The sequence below is a fragment of the Phaseolus vulgaris genome, chromosome 4 (assembly GCF_051622355.1).
Source record: "Phaseolus vulgaris cultivar YP4 chromosome 4, ASM5162235v1, whole genome shotgun sequence".
Classification (NCBI taxonomy): Eukaryota; Viridiplantae; Streptophyta; class Magnoliopsida; order Fabales; family Fabaceae; genus Phaseolus; species Phaseolus vulgaris.
In genome coordinates, this window is record NC_143501.1 from 46,930,061 (window position 1) to 46,954,986 (window position 24,926).

The window sequence follows — 24,926 nt, forward strand, 5'->3', positions numbered from 1 at the left end:
AATGAACTTTTTTATTCAATTTGATAAAGTGTTTAACAAATTTGGTTTAAATATTAACTTACTTATTGGTTTTTGGGTTTATTAAACAATCAAACAAGTCACCAGATAAATTAATTGTTGTGTTTTCTTCAAATGCATATGTAATTTGTGCAATTATTTTTAAACTTGTAATTAATATAAAAATCAACTATATAGAAATATTTATATGTAAATGTCAATGCATAACTACTCCCTCATATAATTAAGCATTTTTCCTCACGTCAATGTGATTTTGTTTCAAATATCTGTCGTTATTTCCATACTTTTGTACCATTCTAAAAGAAAATGGATAAAACATGATGTAACTTTTCTAAAATAATATGCATAACATCATCATGCAATTACACGGATAATATTTAATTAGATAGAGAAAGACATAGATTTCTAATTGTTTACAAACATAAATATATATTATTTACTAACAATAACACAGTTATTAAATATTAAGATTCCCTCCTTTATTAATAGTTTATGTTTAATCAAATTGATATTACATTAACCTACATCCACATGAATATTTTAATGTTTTGATAATATATATTTAACTTATGTATAAACAGAAATATGTGTTTTAAAGTTTTGTAGAATAAACGATTTCAGGTATGATAGTTATAATTTTTTTTATCGTTTTAAAATTTGAAAAACAGCATTTTTAGTTCTTGCAAAATGAATGAATTTTTATTTATGTACGTAATTTTTTAAAAATTGAAAATCACTAACACTCAACTTAGGGATAAATTGATGATCGTTAAGAATCTTAAAATTTTTATGTATTAATATTATAGAACAAACTCTAATGAACTATAATTGAAAATAATAATTTTTAACCTTGTGCTAACAAAAAGAACAATTAACTATGTTCGCATAATTTAAATTAAAAACAGTGACTTTCAATTTTATAGAACAAACAAATACATAAAATAAAATCAAAACTAATTTATTTTACAAAGAATACAAAAATTAAGTTACAATTTTTTTTATCAGCACTACTAGTTGCAAAATATAATTATATATATATAATAAGAAAATTGTACAAGATGAATATTATATTTACAAAGTTATAACTTTTAAATATCTTTTGTAGGTGAAAGGAAGATAAAATTTTTTTATATGTTATCTAGAAGATAATTGAATCATTCATATAGAGAGAGAGAATTATTTGGTGTGTATTTTTATGTGAATAGGGTTGGGAGACAAAGAGAGGGAAGACCATAAGTTTGACTCAAAAGAAAATAAAGTTTTAATTAAATGATGGAATAATCTTAGATCCACGTGCACATGTGTATTCCAAACACAAATATAATGTAGTTAGTTATGTCCCACAAAAGTTAATCAAATCAAACCTAAAACATAACTATCCCTATGCACATAACTTCCATATATAGTCTAACAATAATACCAAACTCACCCAAAGATTAATTAATTATATATTTTTTTTCTCATGTAAAAATATTCCACCAAATTAATAGTTATTGCTTTGCATGTCACCCAAACAAGCCTAGCTTTTTGTGTATGTCAAAACTACTTTTCTTAGGTGAATACCATGTATCTATATATCCCTCGAGTTGAATTTTCCACGTACATGCACGGCTAAACTTATTAAACCCATTATGCGTTTTATTTTTTTCCAAAAGCACTTTTTAGTCTCGATTGCAAAGTGATTCACGTTTTATCTTCTTTGTTGTCGCATATAAGACATGCCCATTTTGTGGAAATTTGAAAAGTGCTTCCCATGTCAATGTAATTCCATTAGCAAATACATAAAATATGGAAAAATAAGCACGATTGGTGGGTTATAAGTAGACGTTGTAGGTTAGAAACTTAGAAAGATGTTGAAAGCAGAACCAAACTCGCTTCTCTAAGCAACCTCTTTTCTTTCCCTCACATCATATATATATTTGTATATATATATATATATGTGTGTGTGTGTATATATAAATTATGTTGTTTTGTTTATTTTGTGTGTTTGAGTGTTACTTATAAGAGGGTTTGTTAGCCAAAACGTTTGCATCAATCGCAGGTGTAAGAGGTTTGTCGAATTCCTCCAACTCTCTAACGGAAAACACTTTCCCATCTTCCCCCACCATATATTCTCTTCTTCTGTCTCTTTCTACTCTCTTGTCTTTATTCTTAGTTTCTTATCTCTCTCTCTCTCTCTTATATCTTCAATATTCCTTGCTCATCATAGCTTGGGAGGGGAAGATATAAAGATCACACAAGAGGGGTGAGGAGCAAAAGGGTAGGGAAAATAACATACCCTATTCTTCAATTAGGGTTTTTGTTTTTCTCTTTCTGTTCTTTCTTTGTGGTTTAGCTTCCAGAGAGAAGTGATAATATGTGCAGTAGAGGCCATTGGAGGCCAGCTGAGGATGAGAAGCTTCGGGAGTTGGTGGAACGCTATGGACCTCATAACTGGAACGCCATAGCAGAGAAGCTTCGAGGAAGATCAGGTGTGAAAGGATAATCATGCCATGTTATATTATCTTCTTGTTCATCTTCTTGCTTGCTTGCTTGCAACAACTTTTCATCCATTCAAATCAAACACCTTAGTTTGTTACAAAATATTAAGATATAACTAACGATCTAGCAAAATATCAAAAGTTAGCATGCTAGTGATTAATTATCATAGTAATTAAACTTCATTCTTTGTACTGATAATGGCTTTTTAGAGTGAAAGTTTCATTGAACTCACATGGGGGTTGGGATGAAGAAATTGAAGGTCTATATTTTATTCTATTTGAGAAGCTAGGGTTACACAGACAGCAGCTGAATAATTAATATGCAGATTGAATGAAATATCTCACTAATTAATCTTCTGGGATTGATTAAAAGATCTGTTATGAGATTAATTAACCTTTTTGAGAATTGGTTTGGTTAAGAATCTCTATAACTCAGGTGTTCAACAGGTTGGTTTTGACTGCTTTCTATATAAGGATTAGAAAATTCTTATCTGTGTAGTGTCAACTAACTACAAAGCACCATGTATAATAGTGTAAAAGTGATTAGTATTCATGAATTTGGATAAGTTTGAGAAGTGTAATTATGATTAAGGTAATTAAGCAAGGATAATTAATGAATTGTTGTGCAGGGAAAAGCTGTAGGTTGAGATGGTTCAATCAACTGGACCCAAGAATAAACAGAAGTCCTTTTACAGAGGAAGAAGAAGAGAGGCTTCTTGCTTCTCACAGGATTCATGGGAATAGATGGGCTGTGATAGCAAGACACTTCCCAGGAAGAACTGATAACGCTGTAAAAAACCATTGGCATGTGATGATGGCAAGGATTCGGAGAGAAAGGTCCAAAGTTTATAACACAAAACAGCCACTTTTCCCTCCAAACCTTGACACCAATTTTGAGACTTCAATCCCTTCTTTTGTTGAGAAGTATTATGAAAAGTTCAGCCACCACCACCCTTGTGTCACCAACACACCTTTTCACTTTGCCAAGAAGTTTCACTTTCAAGATCCAACTTCTGCTTCCACAGTGCCTCCAGGTACATGCATTTCATGCTTTCTGCAACTTCATTCCATAGTTTCTTCAGGAAAATAAATTAAATTGAAGTTATATATATATAATAACTGGTGAAAAAAAATAAGGGTAATGATACATAATTTCAATTTTTTATATCACTACTTTACAACTTCCAATACTATTTTTTTATATTATTTAATTACAAATTTATCTTTTTATTATACATATTTATTTCTAAACTCATTATATATATATATATTATACAAATTTATTGATTGTGAAACTATCATTTTTCAAAGATAACAGTTAAGTTTAGTTTCATTAATATAGTATTGTTTGATAAAATTAAGAAGTTAATATATACGTATAAATTATAAGAATGTGATTTATAAAGTTTATTTACAAGTGATATAAGTGAAAGAGTGTAAAAGTTAATAGTTTATAGACTAATTGATTGAATTGAAAGTTTTTTTTTTTCGGAAAAAACTTATTTCTGAAAATTTCTAGGAGATAAAAACAAAATAAAATAAAATTGGTTTTGTTCATAAATTAAAAAATAAAAATTCAGAAGAAAAATATTTAAAATAGTTTATAAAATTAGCTTTAGAAATACTAAAATAAACTCGTATATCACAAATTTGTTTTATTCTAATTGACTCATAGACTACTTAAGTGATATGCAAAAACAACATATAATTTGTGATTATAATATAATGTACCAACTGTAATGATCCATTAATATCAATCATGATATATTATAACCAAAGTTCACAATATCTATCTATACTGAGAAATTCATTTTAATACCATACAAATTCACAAAGACAAGTGTTTATGGAAATATTTTATATATTTATATCCAAGGGTGGTTCTAGATAGAAAGTTTCCATTGAAGATTACACTATAAAACACGTATAATAATGTAGTTTTCAATGTAATTTTCTGTTTTATTTTTTTATCGATAAAAAATTAATAATAGATGAATAAAGTATTTTGAGATACTCCAATCTTCATACAGATTTTCAAAATCTCTAACTCTCGTAGAGATACTTAGACAAGTTATCAAAATCTTCAACCTATACCTACCAGACAAAGAAAAGCAAATTATGTACATACAATTAAGTGTTCAATAAAAAATACAGATTAACAATGTTCTCATATAATGAATAGATATTAATTGTGGTTATAACTTTCTGTCTTATTATGTGTTCTTGGAGTTATAACTACCATTTTTCTTGCACCAAATCATGCATTGACATTGGATGATGAGTTAATAATGAAAATGTTGGTTTGATAATATTGCAGAGAAGAGTGAATCAGTAGAGTTCTATGATTTTCTTCAAGTAAATACAGATTCGAATAAAAGTGAAGTGACAGACATAGCCAGAAGAGACGAAGAGGAAGTGAGTCAAGATGGTGTGGAACTGAAGAACATTGGTGTTCCATTCATTGATTTTTTGTCTTCTGGAACCTCCTAACATAATTCATTGCCAAACTACAACAACCTTAATTACCAAATATATTCCTATGATCATTTCAACCTGACCATCGAGAACAATATCTCGACTTAGATCCATTCATGTAACTTCCTTCTCTATTCACAAAAGAGTAACGTATTTAAGGATATATACATGTACATTTATAACATGTAAAAAAAAATGCTTATAAGAAGCTCCATGCATCAAAATCATCAAAATGTTGCAGCATTTAAACTCAAGAAAATCAGAAATGCTAAATCTTCAAAGATTCTATGTTATGAAATCCATTTGGATTAGGATGTGTTAAACTTATAAGAAATATATATCAAAATATCAAAGTCCTTGTTACAACTATCTAAACCTAATATCAAACTTTAAATCTTGATGAAAGAATTGAGCTATCAATGTACTTGTATCAACAAACTTCTAATGATAGATACTACTATTTATATCATTATTATTGCTTCTAATCAAGTATTAAAGTTTGTTTGAACAAACTTCTACATTGACACTAAAATATGAACTAAAATCAACTTATGCTTTAAAATTTTCTTGTGTAGCTTCTTATTTCTCTTAAATTTATGCATAAACCAAGAAATGAGAAAATAAATTTGATCATGGAAAAATACTTAGAAACATGAATTTTAACATGTTTAAGAGAAATTTTATTATTGTTTCGAATGAACAAAAAAAAAATTCTGTAATAATAAGTTCAAATTTAAAAAAACGTCAAATTAATTTTTAATTTAATTCATAGTGCAGGTTATTTATTTTTAATAAATATTAAAGCATAAAATTAAATATAATAAAGAATAAATAAGTAATGAAAAGTTTTAGAAGAGAAAAATAAGATATTTTCTTTCAATTACTTCATTAGTTTTTTTTATAAATAAAAAAAATTAAATAAATGGAAGTACTATAGCTACTTCAACTATTTTAAAAAAAAATCTAACAAAATTTTACGAGGTAGTTAAAAATGTGGACCTTCTCCACATACCAAAATTTAAGAACCTAAACAATGTCATCTAAATAAAGGCACCATTATAGAAAACTCAATTCGACTAGTAAAGTTTCCCGTCTTGATCACCAAGATATTTTGTAATACATTCTAATGGACCACATTCTATATGTATGACATAAAAAAAAAAGACACTTGTGTGAATTCCTTGTCAAAAGGTTGTTTTAGTTTTCTTGTTTATAACTTCACTAAGTAGATGTTTTTAACAAATTTTAAGCAAGTTAGTGGATCAATGCAGCATTCAGCATAAAAAAAAAAAATTGGTCATTTTGACTTTAAAAATTGGTCATTTTGACTTTACATGTTATCCATCTCCAAGCTTTTATTTGTGCCACAATAAAAATTTCAATAAGATCAAGTGAGGTACCCTTAAAAAAAAGTTGTTTCTATGTCTCTAGATCTTACTAACTATGTTTACCCACGTATACAACCCCACACCATGATTCCAAACTTAGATAATCTCAAAACTACTTAAAGTGAGATTTTGGCAAGATATGTGGAAGAGTAAGTTCACTGATGAGCATATATTTATTCACACTCAATAGCTTCAATCATATATTATTTGACTATAATAATAAATAAATTCATTGTTTTAATTAATATTCGTATAATTGGGTTTATTTGGGCCTTAACTATTATTTTTGTTAATTTTGTGTTTTTAGAGTAAATGGTCTAAAGGAAGTGTCTACCTTTGTGAACAGGTCAAATATGTAAAAGTCTAAGTTGTTTCTTGAATCAAAACAGAAAACACATTTTGAGGAGAAGAAAAAGAAAATAAAATCTACAATATCTCATAAACAAAATTGGAAGCAAATTTTATACTAATACAAGAATTCTGGAAAGTTAGAAAGTTAGACACGGTTAACAAAATCTAAACTACAATATTTTTCCAAAATCCTTAGAGCAAAAAAGTCTATAAAAGGACACAAGCATCAAGGAGAAAGGGGAGCTTCATAGGGTTTATTAGTTTGTTTTCTTCTTTATAATTCTTTTGTTTTGCCTCTGCATGGAAGGCTAAACCTTTTTTGGTTGATTCTTTTGTAATTTCTCATTGACTTCTGAGGCTTTGATTTATAAAGTTTCATTTTTTAATTTAATATTCTAATCTCCTGGAAAACTGGTCTTTGTGAGAGGTTATACTTGAACGCATGATTGTGTGCATTCCTTATCTTAAACTTTGATTTCTTAGTTAGTTCACATTGTTCTAATTAATTTCTTGGACGCATGATTCAAGAGAGAATAGATAAGCATTCTCATATAGTATACACATGGAACAAAGTGGGTACTGATTAAACTAGTCAACGCATGCTTTACTGGTGAGTTTCAATTGAATCAGATTGGTGCAAGTTCAATCTGGTTCAGCTCTGTTCGAGGATTGAGAAAAGATGAATCTTTAGAGAACCTGTAAGATTCAATGGTGGAAGAACTTAGGGATCAACCGCTTTTTATTTGCTATTTTAATCACTTTTATATTTTCTACACAACTATTTCAATCCCTTTTTATCTTTGTTGTTCTTTCTAACTTTTATTGCTTGCAGATAAATTCTAAAAACTGATTTACTAATTTTAGTATCGGATTCGTTGGAGACGACTTGAGGACGACTTGAGGTCATCTGACCACTTATATATTATCATTTTTCTAGCATTAGACATAGACAATGTTGGAATCATTTTAATTTGATATCAAAACAATAGTTATCAAATTTGTCATCGTTGTCAGAGAATTCAATTTGATTTTGGTTATTAGGTTTTTTTTATCTGCATAATTTTTTTTCTGCATATTTAACTTGTGTTTTCTTCTTATTAGTTTTTATTTATTTAATATGACCTTAAAAATGAAAAAAAAAATCTAATATTCTAAATATTTTTGTTTATCTCCTTATATTTGTTATCTTTATCTTATTTTGATTTTGTTTTTATTTTATCTCCTCATATCTCTTATATTTATCTTGTTTTGTTTTGATTTTATTTCTTTATATATTTTATCTTATTTTGTTTTGTCTTTATTTTATATCTTTTCCGTTTTTAGTTATTATTTTTTTCTGACATTCTTTATTTATTTATGTTTTTTATTGTTGTTGTTTTTATTTTCTATATTTATTTTTGCATTTTTTTTCCTTCTAATTTTTTTTAGGATAGACACTTCAGTTGCTACTCTTTAATTTTTTTAAATTGAAGGCAATTCAGGGGAAACTTGGTTTTTAAGTTTATCCACATGTGACTCACCTCTATTTCCTGGGAGTTGATTTTGTTTGCTTTCAATTAAAAAAAAATTGCTTTGAGGCGTCTAATAGGTGTTGGTGTCCATTACATATCTCCCATGTTTTTCAATTCCAAAATGGAGCGAAAATTTGCTAAAGAAATTTACAATTTTGATATTCATTATGAACCATATTTGCAATAACCTTCACAATTTTATAATCAACTTCTACAACAATGTGAGCCATATTTTCAACAACCTCAGCATTATAATCCATATTGTCAGCAGTCTTATGAGCAACCTCAACAACAACCATATTATCAGCAATATTATTTTGATGAAAGTCAAAAACCTTTTCAACCATTTTTGCAAATAGAAAATATTCCTCACAATCTTAAAGAGTCATCTTTAGAGAAGCTGATGAGACAATTAATGGTAAATACAATGAAATCTCAACAAAGCATAGATGCTAGTCTATGAGAATTATAAGAGAAAGTTGGTCAATTATCAGAATTAGAAGACAATCTAATGGTTGGCATGTTTCATAATTGTTGCAAAGGTGTTTGACTTTCATCAAATTTTCAAACCCTAAAACCTTTTCAAAACACTTCAAATTTTCAAAATTTTTAAATATTTTAAAATTTAAAACTAAACTGAAGGCTATACAAACCCATCAAGCCTCTTTTGCATTTTCTATTTACATATTCAAAATATCAGAAGTAGTTTCGTTCCAGGAACTACGAAATATTTTTTTCTTTTTGTTTATAATATCAAATGAGCGTGAAGGAATGTGTGAGGCTTTCCAAAGCTTTCTCAGAGAGAAAGTGGCCAATTTTTGCTTTCCTTGATTGTTGTAGTTGTACTTAGTTTTTGTTAAACATGTGTTGGAATGGTATGTTTAAAAAGTCATAGTTTATCGTTTGAAACAAACTGAAAGGAACAATGAGAACTACATGTTTTGTTCTGTTAACAGTTGTCCATGTTGGGTTGTTTTGACATATGTGCTTATTAGATTTTTTGTTTGGTTGTCTTTGAGTTTATAGATCTCCTGTGGTTAGAAAATGACCCCAATGCAACACTCAGGCAAAAGAAATGCATTCATGGATTCTTGGGATCAATTGAGAAAGATGGTTGTAATGTCTTCATTGGTTGGGTAAAAAGTAATCAGATAAAACAAGTAAGTCTTCCCTTTGAAATTGATTACATGTTATTTTAAAAATAAAAAGAAAAAATAACAAATAAAGTCTCGGTAGTGTATAGTTTATCTTGCCTAGGAAAATTTTCTTAATGAAGTTATTGGGTAAAAACATTTTTAAAAACTATAATTTTTTAGTTTTACTTTATTTTATTGACAAATATTTTAAACAATGAATAGTCTATTACTTCTATAACTATATATATAGGGATTTCCCCTTAACTGTTTTTTTTTTTACATAAATTACTTCTCTATTTTACCCTCATTTTAATATTTATTTTATTATTTTATTTTTGATATTTCAGTCATTTTGTATTTTTTTAGCAGTTACTAAATATACTACAATTTTTATGAGATTTGATTTTGACAATTGTTTTTTTTTTATTTTTAAAATTAATATTTATATTTTTTTTAAACTCAATATCTGGTGGTAAGTTTTGTTTATGCACATCACCTTCTTGGTTGGTTCTCTTTAATTATTTTATTATTTTATTTAATTATTTTGTAACTACTTGAACAGTTACAACAATTTTGAAATGGTAAAATTGAAAAATATTACTTAAATTGAAAATTGAGAAAAAAAAATGAGTCTTAATGTTAAATTTGGAAACATGCTCTCCTTCTCTCTCTATACGTTTTTCTCCTTTTCTCTATGTTCATGTTGCTCTTTTTTCTCTCTTTTGATTTTTGCAATTTTCATTCATTTGTGGTTTTTTCTAATGACTATGCAAGTTTTGTTATCTAATGAGAGGTCTAGTTTATACTCAAGATTGAAAAAGAGATTGATGTAAGTTCTTCAGAAGAAGATTTTTTCGAACTAAGCAACATAATAAGATTGAATTCGTTTTCTGATCATTAGTTTAACATCAACTACAATTTCTTTCTTCGTATTTGTAATATAATTTTCCCACTTTTTTTTAGAGAAATCAGCAAGGTTCTGTAATATTTACAAAAGTAATAGAGTATGTTGAATCTTTGGTGAAGAAGAGAATTGCAAGAGAAGAAAGCGAACATGGGAGATGAGAGAACTCAACAGAATTATTATTCAGTAGTAATGTTACTTCTAGTTTCAGAAAACCCTAAAAGTAAACTTAAATACAAGGGTGCAAACAGCAGAAACTAAAAGGAAAAACTGAAAAGGGAAAAAGGCCTAGCAGAAGCCCAAAAAGCCCAGTTTTGACAGCCCCCTTCAAGCTAGGAATAGATATCTTTCATTCCTAGCTTGGAAAACAGAATGTTGAATTGAGCAATAGGTAGAGGCTTGGTGAAGAAGTTTGCAGCTTGCAATGAGGAAGGAATAGGGAGAAGTTTGAGAAGGCCTGTGTTGAGTTTCTCCCTGACAACATGGCAGTCGATCTCTATGTGTTTGGTTCGTTCGTGGAAGACTTGATTGTGCGCAATCTGGATAGCAGCTTGGTTGTCGCAATAGAGAAGGGCTGGTTGCTGGTGTTGAATGTGTAAATCATGCAGCAGGTATGTTATCCATTGAATCTCACAAGTGGTTGCAGCAAGGGCACGATATTCTGCCTCTGATGAACTCCTGGATATAGTTTGTTGCTTCTTGGACTTCCAAGATATAAGAGACTCCCCCAAATATACAGAAAAACCAGTTATGGATTTGCGAGTTTCAGGGCATGTAGCCCAATCAGAATCACTATATGCCTTTAATTGAATGGGAGATTTATTGTGTAAGAATATACCTGTGCCCGGAGTTCTTTTAAGATAGCGAAGAATGCGCATTGCTGCCTGGTGATGCTCATTAGTTGGGTGTGAGACGAATTGACTAAGGTGATTTACTGAGAAGGAGATGTATGGCCGGGGGTTGGTAAGATAAATGAGACGTCCTATCAGTCACTATAAATGAGATTTTATTATTGTGGAGCATTGGTGTAGGAGCAAGCGCACATCCCAGCATTCCAGCATCTTTAAGCAGATCCAGAATATACTTTCTTTGGCTTATGTGAATTCCAGTGGTATTACGAGCCACTTCAATACCAAGAAAATAAGTTAAATCACCAAGATTTTTAATATGAAAAAAATTGTGTAACAAACCAGTGATGGTAGAAATCTCCTTAGGATTAGTTCCAGTGAGAATGATGTCATCCACATAGACCAGCAGTGTCGTGGTGTGTTTGTCATCATGTTTCAGAAATAAAGAGTGGTCAGCAGTGGAAATTTTATAATTATGTGAAAGTAGAAAGCTTGAGAGTTTAGCATACCATTGCCTACCTGCTTGTTTGAGCCCGTAAAGAGACTTCTTGAGGCGACAAACAAGATTGGGAGAAGGGGTTGGAAAACCTGGAGGTAATTGCATGTAAACTTCTTCATCTAGATCTCCATGTAGGAAGGCGTTGTTTACATCTAGTTGTTTGAGTGTCCAATTTTGAGCTGCTGCTAGAGCTAGGAGAAGTCGTAGAGTGGTCAGCTTTGCTACCGGAGCAAAGGTATCTAAGAAGTCCAGTCCTTCAATTTGGTTGTACCCTTTTGCTACTAAGCGGGCTTTGTAGCGTTCAATAGAGCCATCTGCATGATGCTTGACTTTATAAACCCATTTACACCCAATTGTTGTTTTTCCAAAAGGAAGGCTGGTTAAGGACCATGTGTCATTATTTTGGAGTGCCTCCAGTTCATCCTTCATGGCTTGGATCCAAGATGGGTATAGGACAGCTTCTTCATAATTCTGAGGTTCCTCAGCAGAAGTAATTAACATTATTGTATTTTTGAAATGCTTGGATAAGGAATTGTAATTTAAAAAGGAATGAATAGAGTGTTTAGTACTTACAGTATTATTGTTGAGATTGGGTACATCAAAGTCTTGAAGGTAAGCAGGGGGCCTTCTGCTACAGGTATATTATCAATCTCAAGAGTATTATTAGAGGAACTATTAGTATCATTAATATTTTCAGTGTGCATGTAAAAATCATCATGAGTCTGGGCATAGTTTTGCGGTATAGGTAAAGAAAAATTGTTTAAATCATCACTTTGAATGATAAGGAAAAGAATTTTCATAAAAGATAACATTTCTTGACACATCTATTTTATGGTTATTAAGATTTAAAAACAGAAAACCTTTTGTGTTTGACTTAAAACCAAGGAAAACACCTGGAACAGCGCGGCTGTCCAGTTTTTTTCTATGAGCAAGGATAGTTGAAGAATAACACCAACATCCAAAAACACAAATGAAAGAGATATCACATAGCTTTTTATGCAGTTTTTCATAGGGAGTGGCATTATTAAGCAGCGGAATAGGCATACAATTAATGAGGAAAACAGCATGTTGTACGGCAAAGCACCAAAAAGTAGCAGGAAGTTTAGACTGAAAAAGGAGAGCCCGTGTTACATTTAAAATGTGTTGGTGCTTTCTTTCAACAATGCCATTTTGCTCAAGTGTCTCAACACAAGTGGTTTGGTGGACAATCCCTTTAGAGGCAAAGTAATCATGCATAGAAAATTCAATACCATTATCGGTGCGAATGGTTTTGACTTTAATAGAAAACTGATTTTCAGCATATGCAACAAAACTAATAATACTAGCACTGACTTCAGATTTGTTATGCATGGGAAAGAGCCAAGTATATCTAGTAAAATCATCAACTATGGTAAGAAAATATTTAAAACCAAGTATTGATACAACAGAACAGGGGCCCCAAATATCAATATGCAGCAATTCAAAAGCATGAGCAGTTTGAGTATTACTAGGAAAGAAAGGAATTTTTCTTTGTTTTGCTTGATGACATGCATCACAAATATAATTCTTGTCAATGCGAATGTTAGGATAATAGTTTTGCAGAATTTTTAACCTTTCTTCTAAAGGATGTCCCAATCTGAGGTGCCAAATATTATTTTGTCTTGCAGTACAACTCAGAATGCTGCCATCAATCTTATTGAGAACATATAGACCATCAACAATATCAACTGTACCAATCTTGTCTTTGGTCATGGAGTTCTGTATTAAACACTCAGTAGCGGAAAAAATAAGTTCACATTTAAGAGATGCAGTCAATTGGGATATGGAAATAAGATTAAAAGTAAAATCTGGTACATATAAAACATTTTTAAGAATGAATTTTTCATTAAAGAAAACAGTGCCTGAACAAGAAGCAATAACACAATTCCCATTAGGAAGCTTAATAGTAATCGGTTTAATATGATTATATGATGTAAAGTTAGACAAAGAAAAGCAAACATGGTCTGTGGCTCCAGAATCTAGTATCCAAGTGTATTCATTAAAAATGGAGTTTTTGAATTTATGGATATTACCTGTGATGGCTGAAATCTGATCCTGATGATTAGCAGAGATGGAACCAACCTGGTTCACTTGCACTTGATTGTTGGAACTGCTGACAGTTTTCAGAAGGTCTGGGAGAATCTTATATTGATGTTGAGTGATGCGGAAATCTCCTCCACTATTCAGTTTATCCTGATCTTGATTTTCAGAACTTTCTTCTTGTATGACAGTGGTGATGTTGTTTAATTGAGGAGCCTTACCATACTGGGATTTATATCCAGGAGGATACCCATGTTTCTTGTAGCAAATATCAATAGTATGACCAGTTCTATTGTAGTAAGTACAAAATCTTTTACCATAGCCAAATTTTGGTCCTTTGTTATCTTGGTTAGGAAAACCATTTTTCTTAAAGCAAACATTTTCGGTGTGACCCAGTTTACCACAGAACGAACAGGTAGTGTTATTGGTGTGAGTGACAGGGGAAGCATTTCTAATATTAGCAACAAGAACAATACTGTTAAATTGGCGTTCTTGTTGAACAACTAGAGAAAAATTTTTGGTAATATCAGGGACAGGTTCCATGAGAAGGACATGAGCTTTTATGTTGTTATATTGATCATTAAGGCCACGTAAAAATTGCATTGCCTGATCCTCTCTTTTTCTTTGAGCAATAATAGAAGGCACATTGCAGGAACATACAGGATCAGACCTAAAATTATCTAATTCATCCCAGATTATCCTAAGTTTAGTGAAAAAGTCGGAAACAGAAAGATCACCTTGATTGAGAGAGGAGGCATTCATCTGAAGGTCAGAGATACGAGATAAATCCCCTTGTGAGAAACGAGCCTTGAGATCATTCCAAATGTCTAGTGCTTTATCCATCCATAGGATACTCTGGCGCATATGAACAGAAACCGAATGCACAAGCCAGGATGCCACCATGTTGTTGCAACGCGTCCAGGATGAGAAAGAAGGATCGGTCTCAGGAGGTCGGGTAGTGGTACCATTGATGAACTCCACTTTGTTCTTTGCGCTTAATGCAGTGATGACTGAGTGGCTCCAAGAATGATAATTGGTTGAATCAAGAAGCGGAGACACAAGAGGAGTCGCGGGATTCTCACTGGGATGTAGATACAGGAAACTGTGGGTAGAATTTTCTCCTTGAGCAACGTTCTTGCTTTGATTAGAAATTGGAGTTTCACTCCGATTAGGGTTTTCAGCAGCCATTGAAGCACGAAATCACAAACTGCGGAAAAAGGAAAAATCGTCAAAAACGAAAAACAGAAAAGCGTAAAATAAAGAAAACGAAAGGGAACAAATCTTGATAGAGTGAAGGGACGAATTCAGAGCGCGCAACAGAGCTCTTCACGGTGAAGAGCTCTGATACCATCTTAGAGAAATCAGCAAGGTTCTGTAATATTTACAAAAGTAATAGATTATGTTGAATCTTTGGTGAAGAAGAGAATTGCAAGAGAAGAAAGCAAACATGGGAGATGAGAGAACTCAATAGAATTATTATTCAGTAGTAATGTTACTTCTAGTTTCAGAAAACCCTAAAAGTAAACTTAAATACAAGGGTGCAAACAGCAGAAACTAAAAGGAAAAACTGGAAAGGGAAAAAGGCCCAGCAGAAGCCCAAAAAGCCCAAAAGCCCAGTTTTGACACTTTTCTTTTTCAACTGCTAGTGTGAAGTCCAAATCAATGACATATGACCTTAACAACCTACTTTTGCAAAGGTTCTCGTTGTTCCCTTTTAGTTTTTCTTCTTTTTCTTCTTCTTTGGGAAATTCATTATTTACCATGAATTTGAATTATATGCATATATATTGAAGTATGTGGATGTTCACTACATTTAGTTCCTCTGGGAGAGAAGAATATTGTTGCAATTTTGAGAGAAAGTTGGTTGCGAAACAATCCTGTTTCAATGGGTATAAAAAAAGTGCAACAAATATAATATATATATATATATATATATATACCTCAATTTTTTATATCTTAATTATAAAGCATTAAAGTTAAATACATATTAATTATCGTTTCTATGATCATTTGGTATTTCTTATTTGTTTTTAAAACTAATATTTGTTGTGATTTTTTTCTGCATATAATAATTCTTTAGTTGTTTTTAGTCTTCTCAGTGGATTTTCTCCTCTCTCCTTGGATTTTCTCTCTCTTAGTGATCATCTTTGTAATTTGATAACATAAAACCTGTATTTTCTCAATATTGCTCTACATTATAATTCAAACCTTCTAAACTTTTTTGTTTTACTTTATACTAAATTAATTATAAAAAAATGAAAAGTGATGACTTCTCATACTCCAATTCCACCTTTGTAACCATAGAATAATGTTTTTTCATCATCATTCTAATTCAAATTTGAACAGTAAAATTAGTATGTAAAATGTTTTAATTTTTTATTTTATATATTGTCTTATTTTGGTTTATAATTTTCTTTATAAAGATTTTTTTTTTTTGTGAAACATAATTTAATGGGAGGTCTTTTAAAATTATTGTTTAAACCAGAATAAACATAATTTTACTAAATTTAATGAGTTTTAATAAATTTCAATCAATATGCATTTAATAAAAATATTTTTATGACATAATTTTCATAATCTATGTTAAAACAAAATGAATATATAAATATATGATCGTCTATATATTTAATTTAAAAAGTTAAATATTACTATAATCACTAAAAAATTATTAATTAAGACCTACATTTTTTTTTAGTTTGAAATACTAATTAAGATACATAAAATAATAAAATATTTAAATTAAAATGAAGGTTTTTTTTCAAAATTCATTCAAGTAATTTATCTAATATTAATTAAGATAAACATATTTATTTATTTTTTTACAATATCACAATATAAAAGTAATATATATATATATATATAATTAAAAAATCATTAAAAATATGAGAAAAATATGTGATAAGAATATTTTAATAGATTAATACTTTTTAACAATTTCAAAGTTTAAAAAGAAAATTCCATCCGTTTGAAGTAACATTCTATATAAAAACCACACTAATACTAATTTAGATTTATTTGATAACTTCATTTAGAGAGTAAAATTGTTTTTCATTCATTTTTCTTATATTATTAAGTAATCATTTCAATTAAAAAATACATTAAAAAAATGGAAATAGAATTAAAAAAATGATAAAAATAAATTGTATATTATGTATTATAGTTCTTTTTAATAAAGAGAAATACAAATGTGGTAGTGATAAAAATAAAAAAATACCGATATATAATAATAAAAATAAAAATAAATGTGAATACACATGTTAATATTTAAAAGATACAAATACACATAAGTTTTAACGAATTAAAATATTACAATATGAATTTATAGTTCATTTTAATAATAAAAATACACATATGATAATGATAATAACAATAAAAAAATGAAAATACATAATAATGATAGAAATAAAATATTGGATACATAATAATAAAAATAAAATAAAGATATACATTAAAAGCAAAAATAAAAAATACGAATACATAGGCGCGAGACATCATGGACCCTTGACATGATGGGTCAGATATCAGTTATTGATTGATATGCATCGTGGTCCTTGATTAATAGGAAGGTATATTGGTATATAGGAATATTGGAATATCTGAAAAAATATTTGTAACACCTTTCCGTTAATCAATATTTAACTGATTTGTTGAAGATATTTGCCGCTATTTCGCGTTATGAATGTGACTCATTAAGTGTTATTGTAAGTATCGTTACTGTTATTTCTTCGTTATTGTTATTTATTGTTTAACTTGGAGGTACAACAACCTCTCACATAATCCAGTTTTCCAGGAGATTATAATATTAAAATAACTATTATAGAGAATTAAAAAACTTAATGATCAAAACCTTAGAGTTACATGAAAAATTTTACAAAGAAATCAACCACAAAAATTTTAACCTTCATTATATATATATATATATATATATATATATATATATATATATTACTTTTATAAATAAATAAATCTTTTATTTTAACGACCTCGTTTCATTTCTAGATTGGTATATTACAACAGATTCTAAGCTGCATCAATTTTTTGTTGTTATCCTGAATTTGATTCATTCAGCCAATTGGAAGAAAGTCTTCAATAAACCCAATGTTATTATTTGTTTCATTAAATGCAATTTAATTTTGTTGTTAATTCTTTCTCCACTAATTAATGAATAGAAAACACATTGAAAAATATCTTCTTTGTATTTTAATTAGACGTTAGTTATATTAAAATTCCAAAATATTTTAATTAGAAAGTCTTTATTTATTGGTGAATACAACCCTTAGACTTATATGTGATGGTATATCTATATTTATCTTCCAAAATATAAAAAAAAAAAATATATATATATATATATTTACTTCTCTGTCTCTTACAAGGCTGCAATTTAGTTTTCATAAAATATAAATAAATATGTTTCATATAATCCATTTATTAATATCTGGTTTGGTTTACTAGTTATAAGTATGTATTAACAATGAGGAGTATCATGTTTAGAACCGCCAAATGAATAAAAAATATAATTTTTAAAAAAATTTGTGCAAAACTTTGAATATGGCAAGAATGGTTTCTGTTGGAATGCAAGATATGCATGCAAACAATGAAAAAACAATAGGCAAATTCTTCCACACCCAACCTTTTTTTTTAATTTGCAAAAATACCTTTAATTTTGGAAATTAAAATTCAAAATTTGGAAAAAATACATTCTTAAAAAGAAAATCCATAATAGATTATTGTATTTCGAAAATTAAAATCCAGAACAGAATTAAAAATCAAAATTCCATTATAAAAAAGTAATTTCAAATAAAAAAAATATATGTTCCAGAAGAAGAAAAAATTCGAAAACACATTTTGGAAAAGAGAGAGTCTGAAATGTATTTTTTACTCATATCTATTTTTATTTAAGGGCATTATTTTTATTTCACATAGCAAATTCAAATTTGATAACAGATTCAAATTTAATAAGGTGCAGGAAGCAATTGCCAAAATAATATTATGGACATTTCAATGTAAAGAAAGACCCCTTTTATTAAAAAACTGTTTATTCCTACACCTCCATACCTTCTTCTCTCACCTCCATATATTTTCAAATTTCCAAAAATATTCCTCTATAATATTCCGAAAGTCATTTTTTAAATTTGTAATTAGCTTCCAGATTACATAATTCAGAAGTTTTTTTTCAAATGCATGATTATTTTATGGATTACATAATCTGAAAATTTTATTTAACTAATTCGGAAGTCTTTTTTCAAATAAATTTATGGATTATATAATCCAGAAACTACTTTATGAGGATGACACAAGAAGGATAAAAATGTATTTTCATATTGTGTATGGAGGTAGGAGAAGAAGATATAAAGGTGTATTTTCATATTGTGTATGGAGGTGGAAGAAGAAGATATGGAGGTACAGGAAGAAACAGTCTTATTAAAAACAACAAGAAGACAATTGCTTCCTGCACCATATCACTGCACCCGATTTCAGCGAAAAAGACGAAACTGTCCTAAAAAAAATCCAAAATATGTGTTTCAGATTTTCTTTTCCGGAGTGAAATTTTATATTATAACTGCACCCGATTTTAGCAGAAAAGACAAAATTGTCCTTTAAAAAAATTCCAAAATATGTGTTCCAGATTTTTTTTTTCCGGAATGAAATTTTATATTACGGATTTTTTTATCCATAATGGGTTCTTCATTTTTTTTCCAGATTTTCATTTCTAAAACTCTTTTTTGGATTTTTTTCTGCAATGTATTATTTTTAATTCTTGATTGTTTTATCCGAAATAGAATTTTAATTTTTGTTTTTAGATTTTTATTTCCAAAACTCAATAATCTGGATTTATTTTTCCAGAATATATTATTTTTAATTCTGAATTTTTATTTAAAATTAAAAAAGAACATGTTGGGTGTAGGTTAAAAATGGTTAGGTGTAGAAGCATTTGCCCAACAAGAAAGGTCAACTTTTACTGTTAATTTTCAGGTTCAGACAATTATTTTGTTGGCCTTATGCTAAACTATAATTTTAAATTTCTAAATTAAAATTGCTATTTCTTACCCATATAAGCTGCTCTTTTTTCAGATTGGTCGTGATGCTTTGTCATCATTCACTTAGACACATTATTCCTCATGCTATTTGCTATATATGTAATGCCATAAATAAAGAAAATTATCGTCTTTTTGTGAAAGAGGAAAAATATTTGCCAAGAATGAAATTCCTTCCAAATTCCAGTCCCTTCATCGAATGTGTCTGATAACATGCAGAATGTGGGGCTCATTTTTCCTATGATGCTATGGGAAATTTGGAAGGGTTGGAATGAAGCATTATGTAAGAACCATATAGTGCAACCTCGTGTATGCTGACTGGCTTAAGAGCTAGTCAGAACCAGGTCTTTGTTTTCTGAGTTGAAGTAAAGTCCCACTGGCTTGCATTCTTTGCTCTTAGCATATTTGCTGCCTATTTCTTTCCCCAAAATGTAAACTTTTGTTTTGCTATTTTTTATCTCACCAAATTAAGATTTGATATCTTTAATCTGAACCTGTTTATGGGAATGAACATGATTGAATGTGAAGCATTTTCTATCTAAAAATAGGTACTGGGAGATAAAATAATATCTGATAAGATTTCTAAATCTTTTCACGTAGAGAAACGTGTTACAACATGGATTTACCATAATCTCTAAGGAAAACTTAAATGTTTTGACAAAGGTAGAAAATTGACATGAAGAAGAACGTTCGTTCAAAAGGACCAAAAAGTATTGCAAGAGTTTGGTTAAAGATATGGTAGTACACAGACGTTATCCCAAAAGCACCCTTTGCCATTTAAAAAGTTGCTCTGGAAGCTAGAAACCCACCCAACCCAGCTTCCCTTATAGTACACGAGAAAGAACTGCAAAATTACTATAATTTTCTACAGAATGCCCTATGAAATTAAGACAATAGCTCTAGTGGACTCGAGAGGACAAAATGCCTACTCACACTTGATGGATCGATAAATGTGGCGGACAAAGAGCAATGCAGCACGGAATCCTACAGTTCCCAGCATCAAGAAGAAACCATAACATATGCAGGCCATGTATCCGAAAAAAAATGAGGTCTGCATGAATCCAGACATGTCGGAGCGTGCATAGTAGTAATACAGACAGTAGGCATAGATAAATAACCCAGTTGAACCACCACAAAGGAATGATCTGCAAGGAAAATAACAACACAGAGGTCAAGTGACTTAAATCCCAAAAATAAAGAGGTTAAAATACCCATAATCCTTTTTTTCCCCTCAAGAATAGTAGCATCAATATAAATATATAAAGAAACACACACAAAACCATGAAAGTAAGAATATCTATCCGTGCCTGTTCATAAGTCAGACGCTTAAAAAAACCATCAACAGAGAATTAGCCAATTCAGAAATGAAGCCCTAATGTTTGAAGTAACTTGTCAAAAACAATATTACCAATACATCTGTCTTGGAAAGTTAAGCTTTATAAATTAAGCTTATTTCATAAACTGTTTTACCTTAAAAGTGAAATTAATCAAAATAAGCTTGTATGATAAGCTCTTAGTTAAGAAGCACCTAATTAAATTGTTTGCACAAGCCCACCTATTATCGATGACAATACATCTGTTATATCATCCAGGAATCTAGCAGTTAATTCAAATCAGGTAACATCTCATTCACTAACCAGCGACAGGGAATATAAACACCCAGCCATAAGAAACAAGAAAGAAAATTGTGATAAACGGTTATTTCATACCTCCACCACCACTCATGATCCTCAGCAGCAAGCTGGAAGTATGTCAATGCCACAGTAATGAAAGCAGTAACAATCAAGAGAATGATGAAGACAATGAACAGGATGCTGTAGATGGTATAAATTCTGTGGCCCCAAACACTGGCAAATATATAGTAAAGTTCAATGTATATAGCACTAAAAGGCAAAAATCCTGCCATCGCCATCTGAGGAATTGGTCCACGATACCATGGCAGAGGTGGAATCTCCCTTGGATATTTAGTTGTGCGAACAGGAGCTTGAAATTCAACCTTGCTGTTCTTCCCAGCTATCCCTCCCAATACAAGCAAAGGAGATGTAACAAGTGTCCATATCAGAACTATAACCACAATTGTCCCAAATGGGAGGGCAGCAGTCGCCTTGTAAGCAATTGCAACAGTGTTCAAAAAGCAGAACGTCAGAAACAGAGGACCACAGAAAAGGCATCCTGTCAACAGCAGATTCCTAACCTGTCATGACAAAACCAAGAAAATAAAACCATTATTCTCTGAAAACAAACGCACTTTTAATGAACATGACACCTAATAGCAGAGAAAAAAAAATCCTAAGCAAATACCCAGTTTGTTCCTTCCAGCTGACAATAGAATGAAGTTGCAGTATACCCGGCAATCCCGGAAGTAAGTGCATATATGACAACAAGTGCAGTAAATAACGCTCCTCGATTGTATGGATAAAACACTCCAACAAGTGCCAATATGAATATGAACAAAGTACTGCAAACCACACATAATTGCAACTAATTCAGTTAGATAATAAATAAATTATCAGAATTTAGTTTTCCCAAAACAACCTTCACTGATAGACACAATTAAAACAGGCCGGCGCTAACTCACAGGGTAAACAACTGAGTGCCAGATCCAAGCGCAGCTGCAAATAGAGACTTGAACTTGGGAAACCTAAACACATCCCCATGGATATATTTCCAGCCAGTCTCTTCCTGATCCTCTGCAGTCTCCTCATCATGTGCATACCTATTCGCAATTCAAACATAAGCAATATGCATAATTAATCCCAAACAAACAAGGTTTTAAAAAATGGTCCACAACCACAATCCTAGCCAAGCAAAAGCTTTTTAGGTCTCCATAGCTACAATTGTAGCCACAATTATCCACAATGTCAAGGATAGCAACCAAATTGCAGTAGCAATTGTGGCAAAATTCATCTGCAATGTCGCACAATATCAAGCATTGTCACTATAAAACTGTGACTGCAACTGTGGTTGCATTGTCCACAATATCAAAAAATGCAACTGAACCAACAATTTGTCCACACTTTCCTGCAAATATCAAGACGGACAAAACTGTGACAGCAAATGTAGCTGCGATTTCATGCGACTAAATTGCAAAAAACTGCAACTATAATTGTAGTCGAATTTGTCTACAATTCGCTCGGGTGTCATACAATAACAAATATCATGACAAAAATGTGATCACAATTTAAAACCCCTACACACAGAAAGAACTAATTTCACGTACTTGACAAAATCGTTCTTGAGCACCCTCATCAAAATGGTGGTGAGGAACCCAGTCAAGAGAAGCACCGTGACACATGAGTTGATAATTGAGAACCAGTGGATTTCCAAATGATGAGGCAGCGATGACGACTGTGAGTACTTATCCATCCTCTTCTCAAAGGGCGTGTTGGTCTCCTTCCACTTCACCGTATACTGAAACTCGGCATTCACCTCAGCATCCTCAGTGAGATCCACGAGGGCATTGGGATCAGTGCGTACATTGATCTCGATGACCCTGTCCTTGTTGTAGAACACATCAAAGTGAATGTGCTTATACAGGAAATACCTATACTCACTAGGGTCCTTCCCTTCCTTGTCCACCTTCCCAATGAACCCCCAAATGGGAAGGTCGTCATAGTACATCTGGAAGTAGTAGTCCTTACGGACAGCAGATCTGAACCTCGCCACATCCTTTTTCGATAGCTTAGCGTCGCAAACATGAACCGACTCCTTGTCACGTTGAAATTCTAGAACGTATGGCGCGCTAACCAAACGGTCCCCATTCAGCACCTCCCCAAGCGCCTCCTTCTTTTCTTTCAAATCAACTGATAAGCAATCACAAATCAAAATTAATAAATAAATGAAATTAAAAAAAAAAAACATCTACACCACCAAGCAAGTGAATCAACTAACACAGGTTATTCCAATCCAACCAAATTCCAATGTCCTCAAATTTGAATGAGTCATCCAAACCAGATTTCGTGAATTTGAATCAGCTCAAGCAAGTGCACCAATGTATCATATTCAAGCCAATATGAGACATCCGAACCAATGCTCTCAAATTAGAGGCATTTCATCCTAACCAGATGTCTCGAATTCAAATCAGCTTAACCAAAGTTCAAATAACTTTTTTTAACTAATTGTCTCAAATTCAAGTCATCCTACTCATTGGTCAACTGTCTAGAATTCAAATCTAGACTGCAACAAAACTGTCTCCCGGAAAAATTACAAATAAAAAAAAAAGGAGAGAGAAACGAACCTGGAGGACAGAAAGGAAGGTCGAAATAACGGTAGGTTTCACTGAGAGAAACAAAAAAGGTAAACAATAAACAACATGAACAATAATAGAAGAGGAAATGCAATGAAATGAAACGGTTAGAGATCTAGGTACCTAGGGTTGTGGAAGGGGCCGACTTTGTTGGCGTAGAGAGGGACGATGTCGCCTTGTTTGTAGCGGTGATCTGAGGAGTCAGATCTGACGGCGGAGAGCGCGGCGAAGGCGGTGAAGAGGAGGAGGCAGAAGGAAGAGGAGGAAGAGAAGAGGTTCCTCATTGGGAAGAGGTTTGGATCTCGAAATCCAACCCCACCGACGAAGAAGAGAAGAGAAGAGACGAAGGAGAAGAGGTGCGGTTTGAGTGCTAATAAACGGAAAACGCGAATGAGTATTATCAAGTGACGTAGACTCACCGCCACACTGTAACGTTTGATGTTTTACCTCACGCACACAATTCCTTCTTCTATTTCTCTCTGCCCAAACGCTGCTTTAACCACCCATTGTTTGGGTTCTCAGTTTGGTACACTCTTTGTTTTTTTCTTCTATTTTGACTCGCTTCCCACTCACTCAAATTCGGTGGAACTATCATTCAAATTTTACTTTTAGTTCCTACACTTTAATTGATAAATAAATAACCCTAAATTATAAAATTTTCATTTTTAATTACCAAGAGAAGCAGAAAAAAATAATTTATGTAAGTTTATTAATAATAATAATAATATTTTGTGATTATTATTGAGTTTAAAAAAAGGAGAGCGAGTGAGGGAGTGGGATTTCGTAGTCAACTTCTTGGGGCACGACCACAAAACGTGATTTAGAACCAAACCAGATCTGATTTTGGATCCACGTTTTGCCAAAGACGCGTTTGGATAAGTGCTTATGCGGCAGGAAAAATAAAACATGTAATAAAGAAGATGGAGTGAAAAAGAGATGGAATGCATATACACATTAAGTTGTTAATTATTAAAAGA

General features: G+C 31.0%; 2 protein-coding genes across 3 annotated transcripts; one reads left to right on the forward strand and one right to left on the reverse strand.

Annotated features, from left to right (window-relative positions):
• The first annotated feature begins 1,972 nt into the window (after positions 1 to 1,972).
• Positions 1,973 to 5,287, forward strand: LOC137837887 (transcription factor MYB52). Of its 2 annotated transcripts, none has more exons than XM_068647054.2 (3): positions 1,973 to 2,489; positions 3,128 to 3,532; positions 4,816 to 5,287. In XM_068647054.2, exons 1-3 carry the CDS (start codon positions 2,375 to 2,377, stop codon positions 4,986 to 4,988), a joined length of 693 nt encoding a protein of 230 aa, XP_068503155.1. In that variant the 5' UTR covers positions 1,973 to 2,374; the 3' UTR covers positions 4,989 to 5,287. The 2 variants fall into 2 exon arrangements, with proteins under 2 accessions (XP_068503155.1, XP_090158036.1); XM_090301910.1 differs by having other exon boundaries at positions 2,452 to 2,512.
• Positions 5,288 to 20,262: 14,975 nt separating this feature from the next.
• LOC137837888 (transmembrane 9 superfamily member 3) lies at positions 20,263 to 24,587 on the reverse strand. Its single transcript, XM_068647055.1, has 7 exons — positions 24,073 to 24,587; positions 23,941 to 23,981; positions 22,924 to 23,506; positions 22,282 to 22,419; positions 22,005 to 22,161; positions 21,413 to 21,897; positions 20,263 to 20,848 (listed from the first exon to the last, which is right to left on the reverse strand). Exons 1-7 carry the CDS (start codon positions 24,231 to 24,233, stop codon positions 20,629 to 20,631), a joined length of 1,785 nt encoding a protein of 594 aa, XP_068503156.1. The 5' UTR covers positions 24,234 to 24,587; the 3' UTR covers positions 20,263 to 20,628.
• Positions 24,588 to 24,926: the final 339 nt, after the last annotated feature.

Excerpts from the sequence above, each read along its gene's own strand:
- LOC137837887 (XM_068647054.2), top strand. The coding sequence starts at position 2,375 with ATGTGCAGTAGAGGCCATTGGAGGCCAGCTGAGGATGAGAAGCTTCGG. Across the intron at positions 2,490-3,127 it reads GAAGCTTCGAGGAAGATCAG|GGAAAAGCTGTAGGTTGAGA; the intron begins GTGTGAAAGGAT and ends ATTGTTGTGCAG. Across the intron at positions 3,533-4,815 it reads TGCTTCCACAGTGCCTCCAG|AGAAGAGTGAATCAGTAGAG; the intron begins GTACATGCATTT and ends ATAATATTGCAG.
- LOC137837888 (XM_068647055.1), bottom strand. The coding sequence starts at position 24,233 with ATGAGGAACCTCTTCTCTTCCTCCTCTTCCTTCTGCCTCCTCCTCTTC. Across the intron at positions 23,982-24,072 it reads GGCCCCTTCCACAACCCTAG|TGAAACCTACCGTTATTTCG; the intron begins GTACCTAGATCT and ends TGTTTCTCTCAG. Across the intron at positions 23,507-23,940 it reads CCTTCCTTTCTGTCCTCCAG|TTGATTTGAAAGAAAAGAAG; the intron begins GTTCGTTTCTCT and ends ATTGCTTATCAG.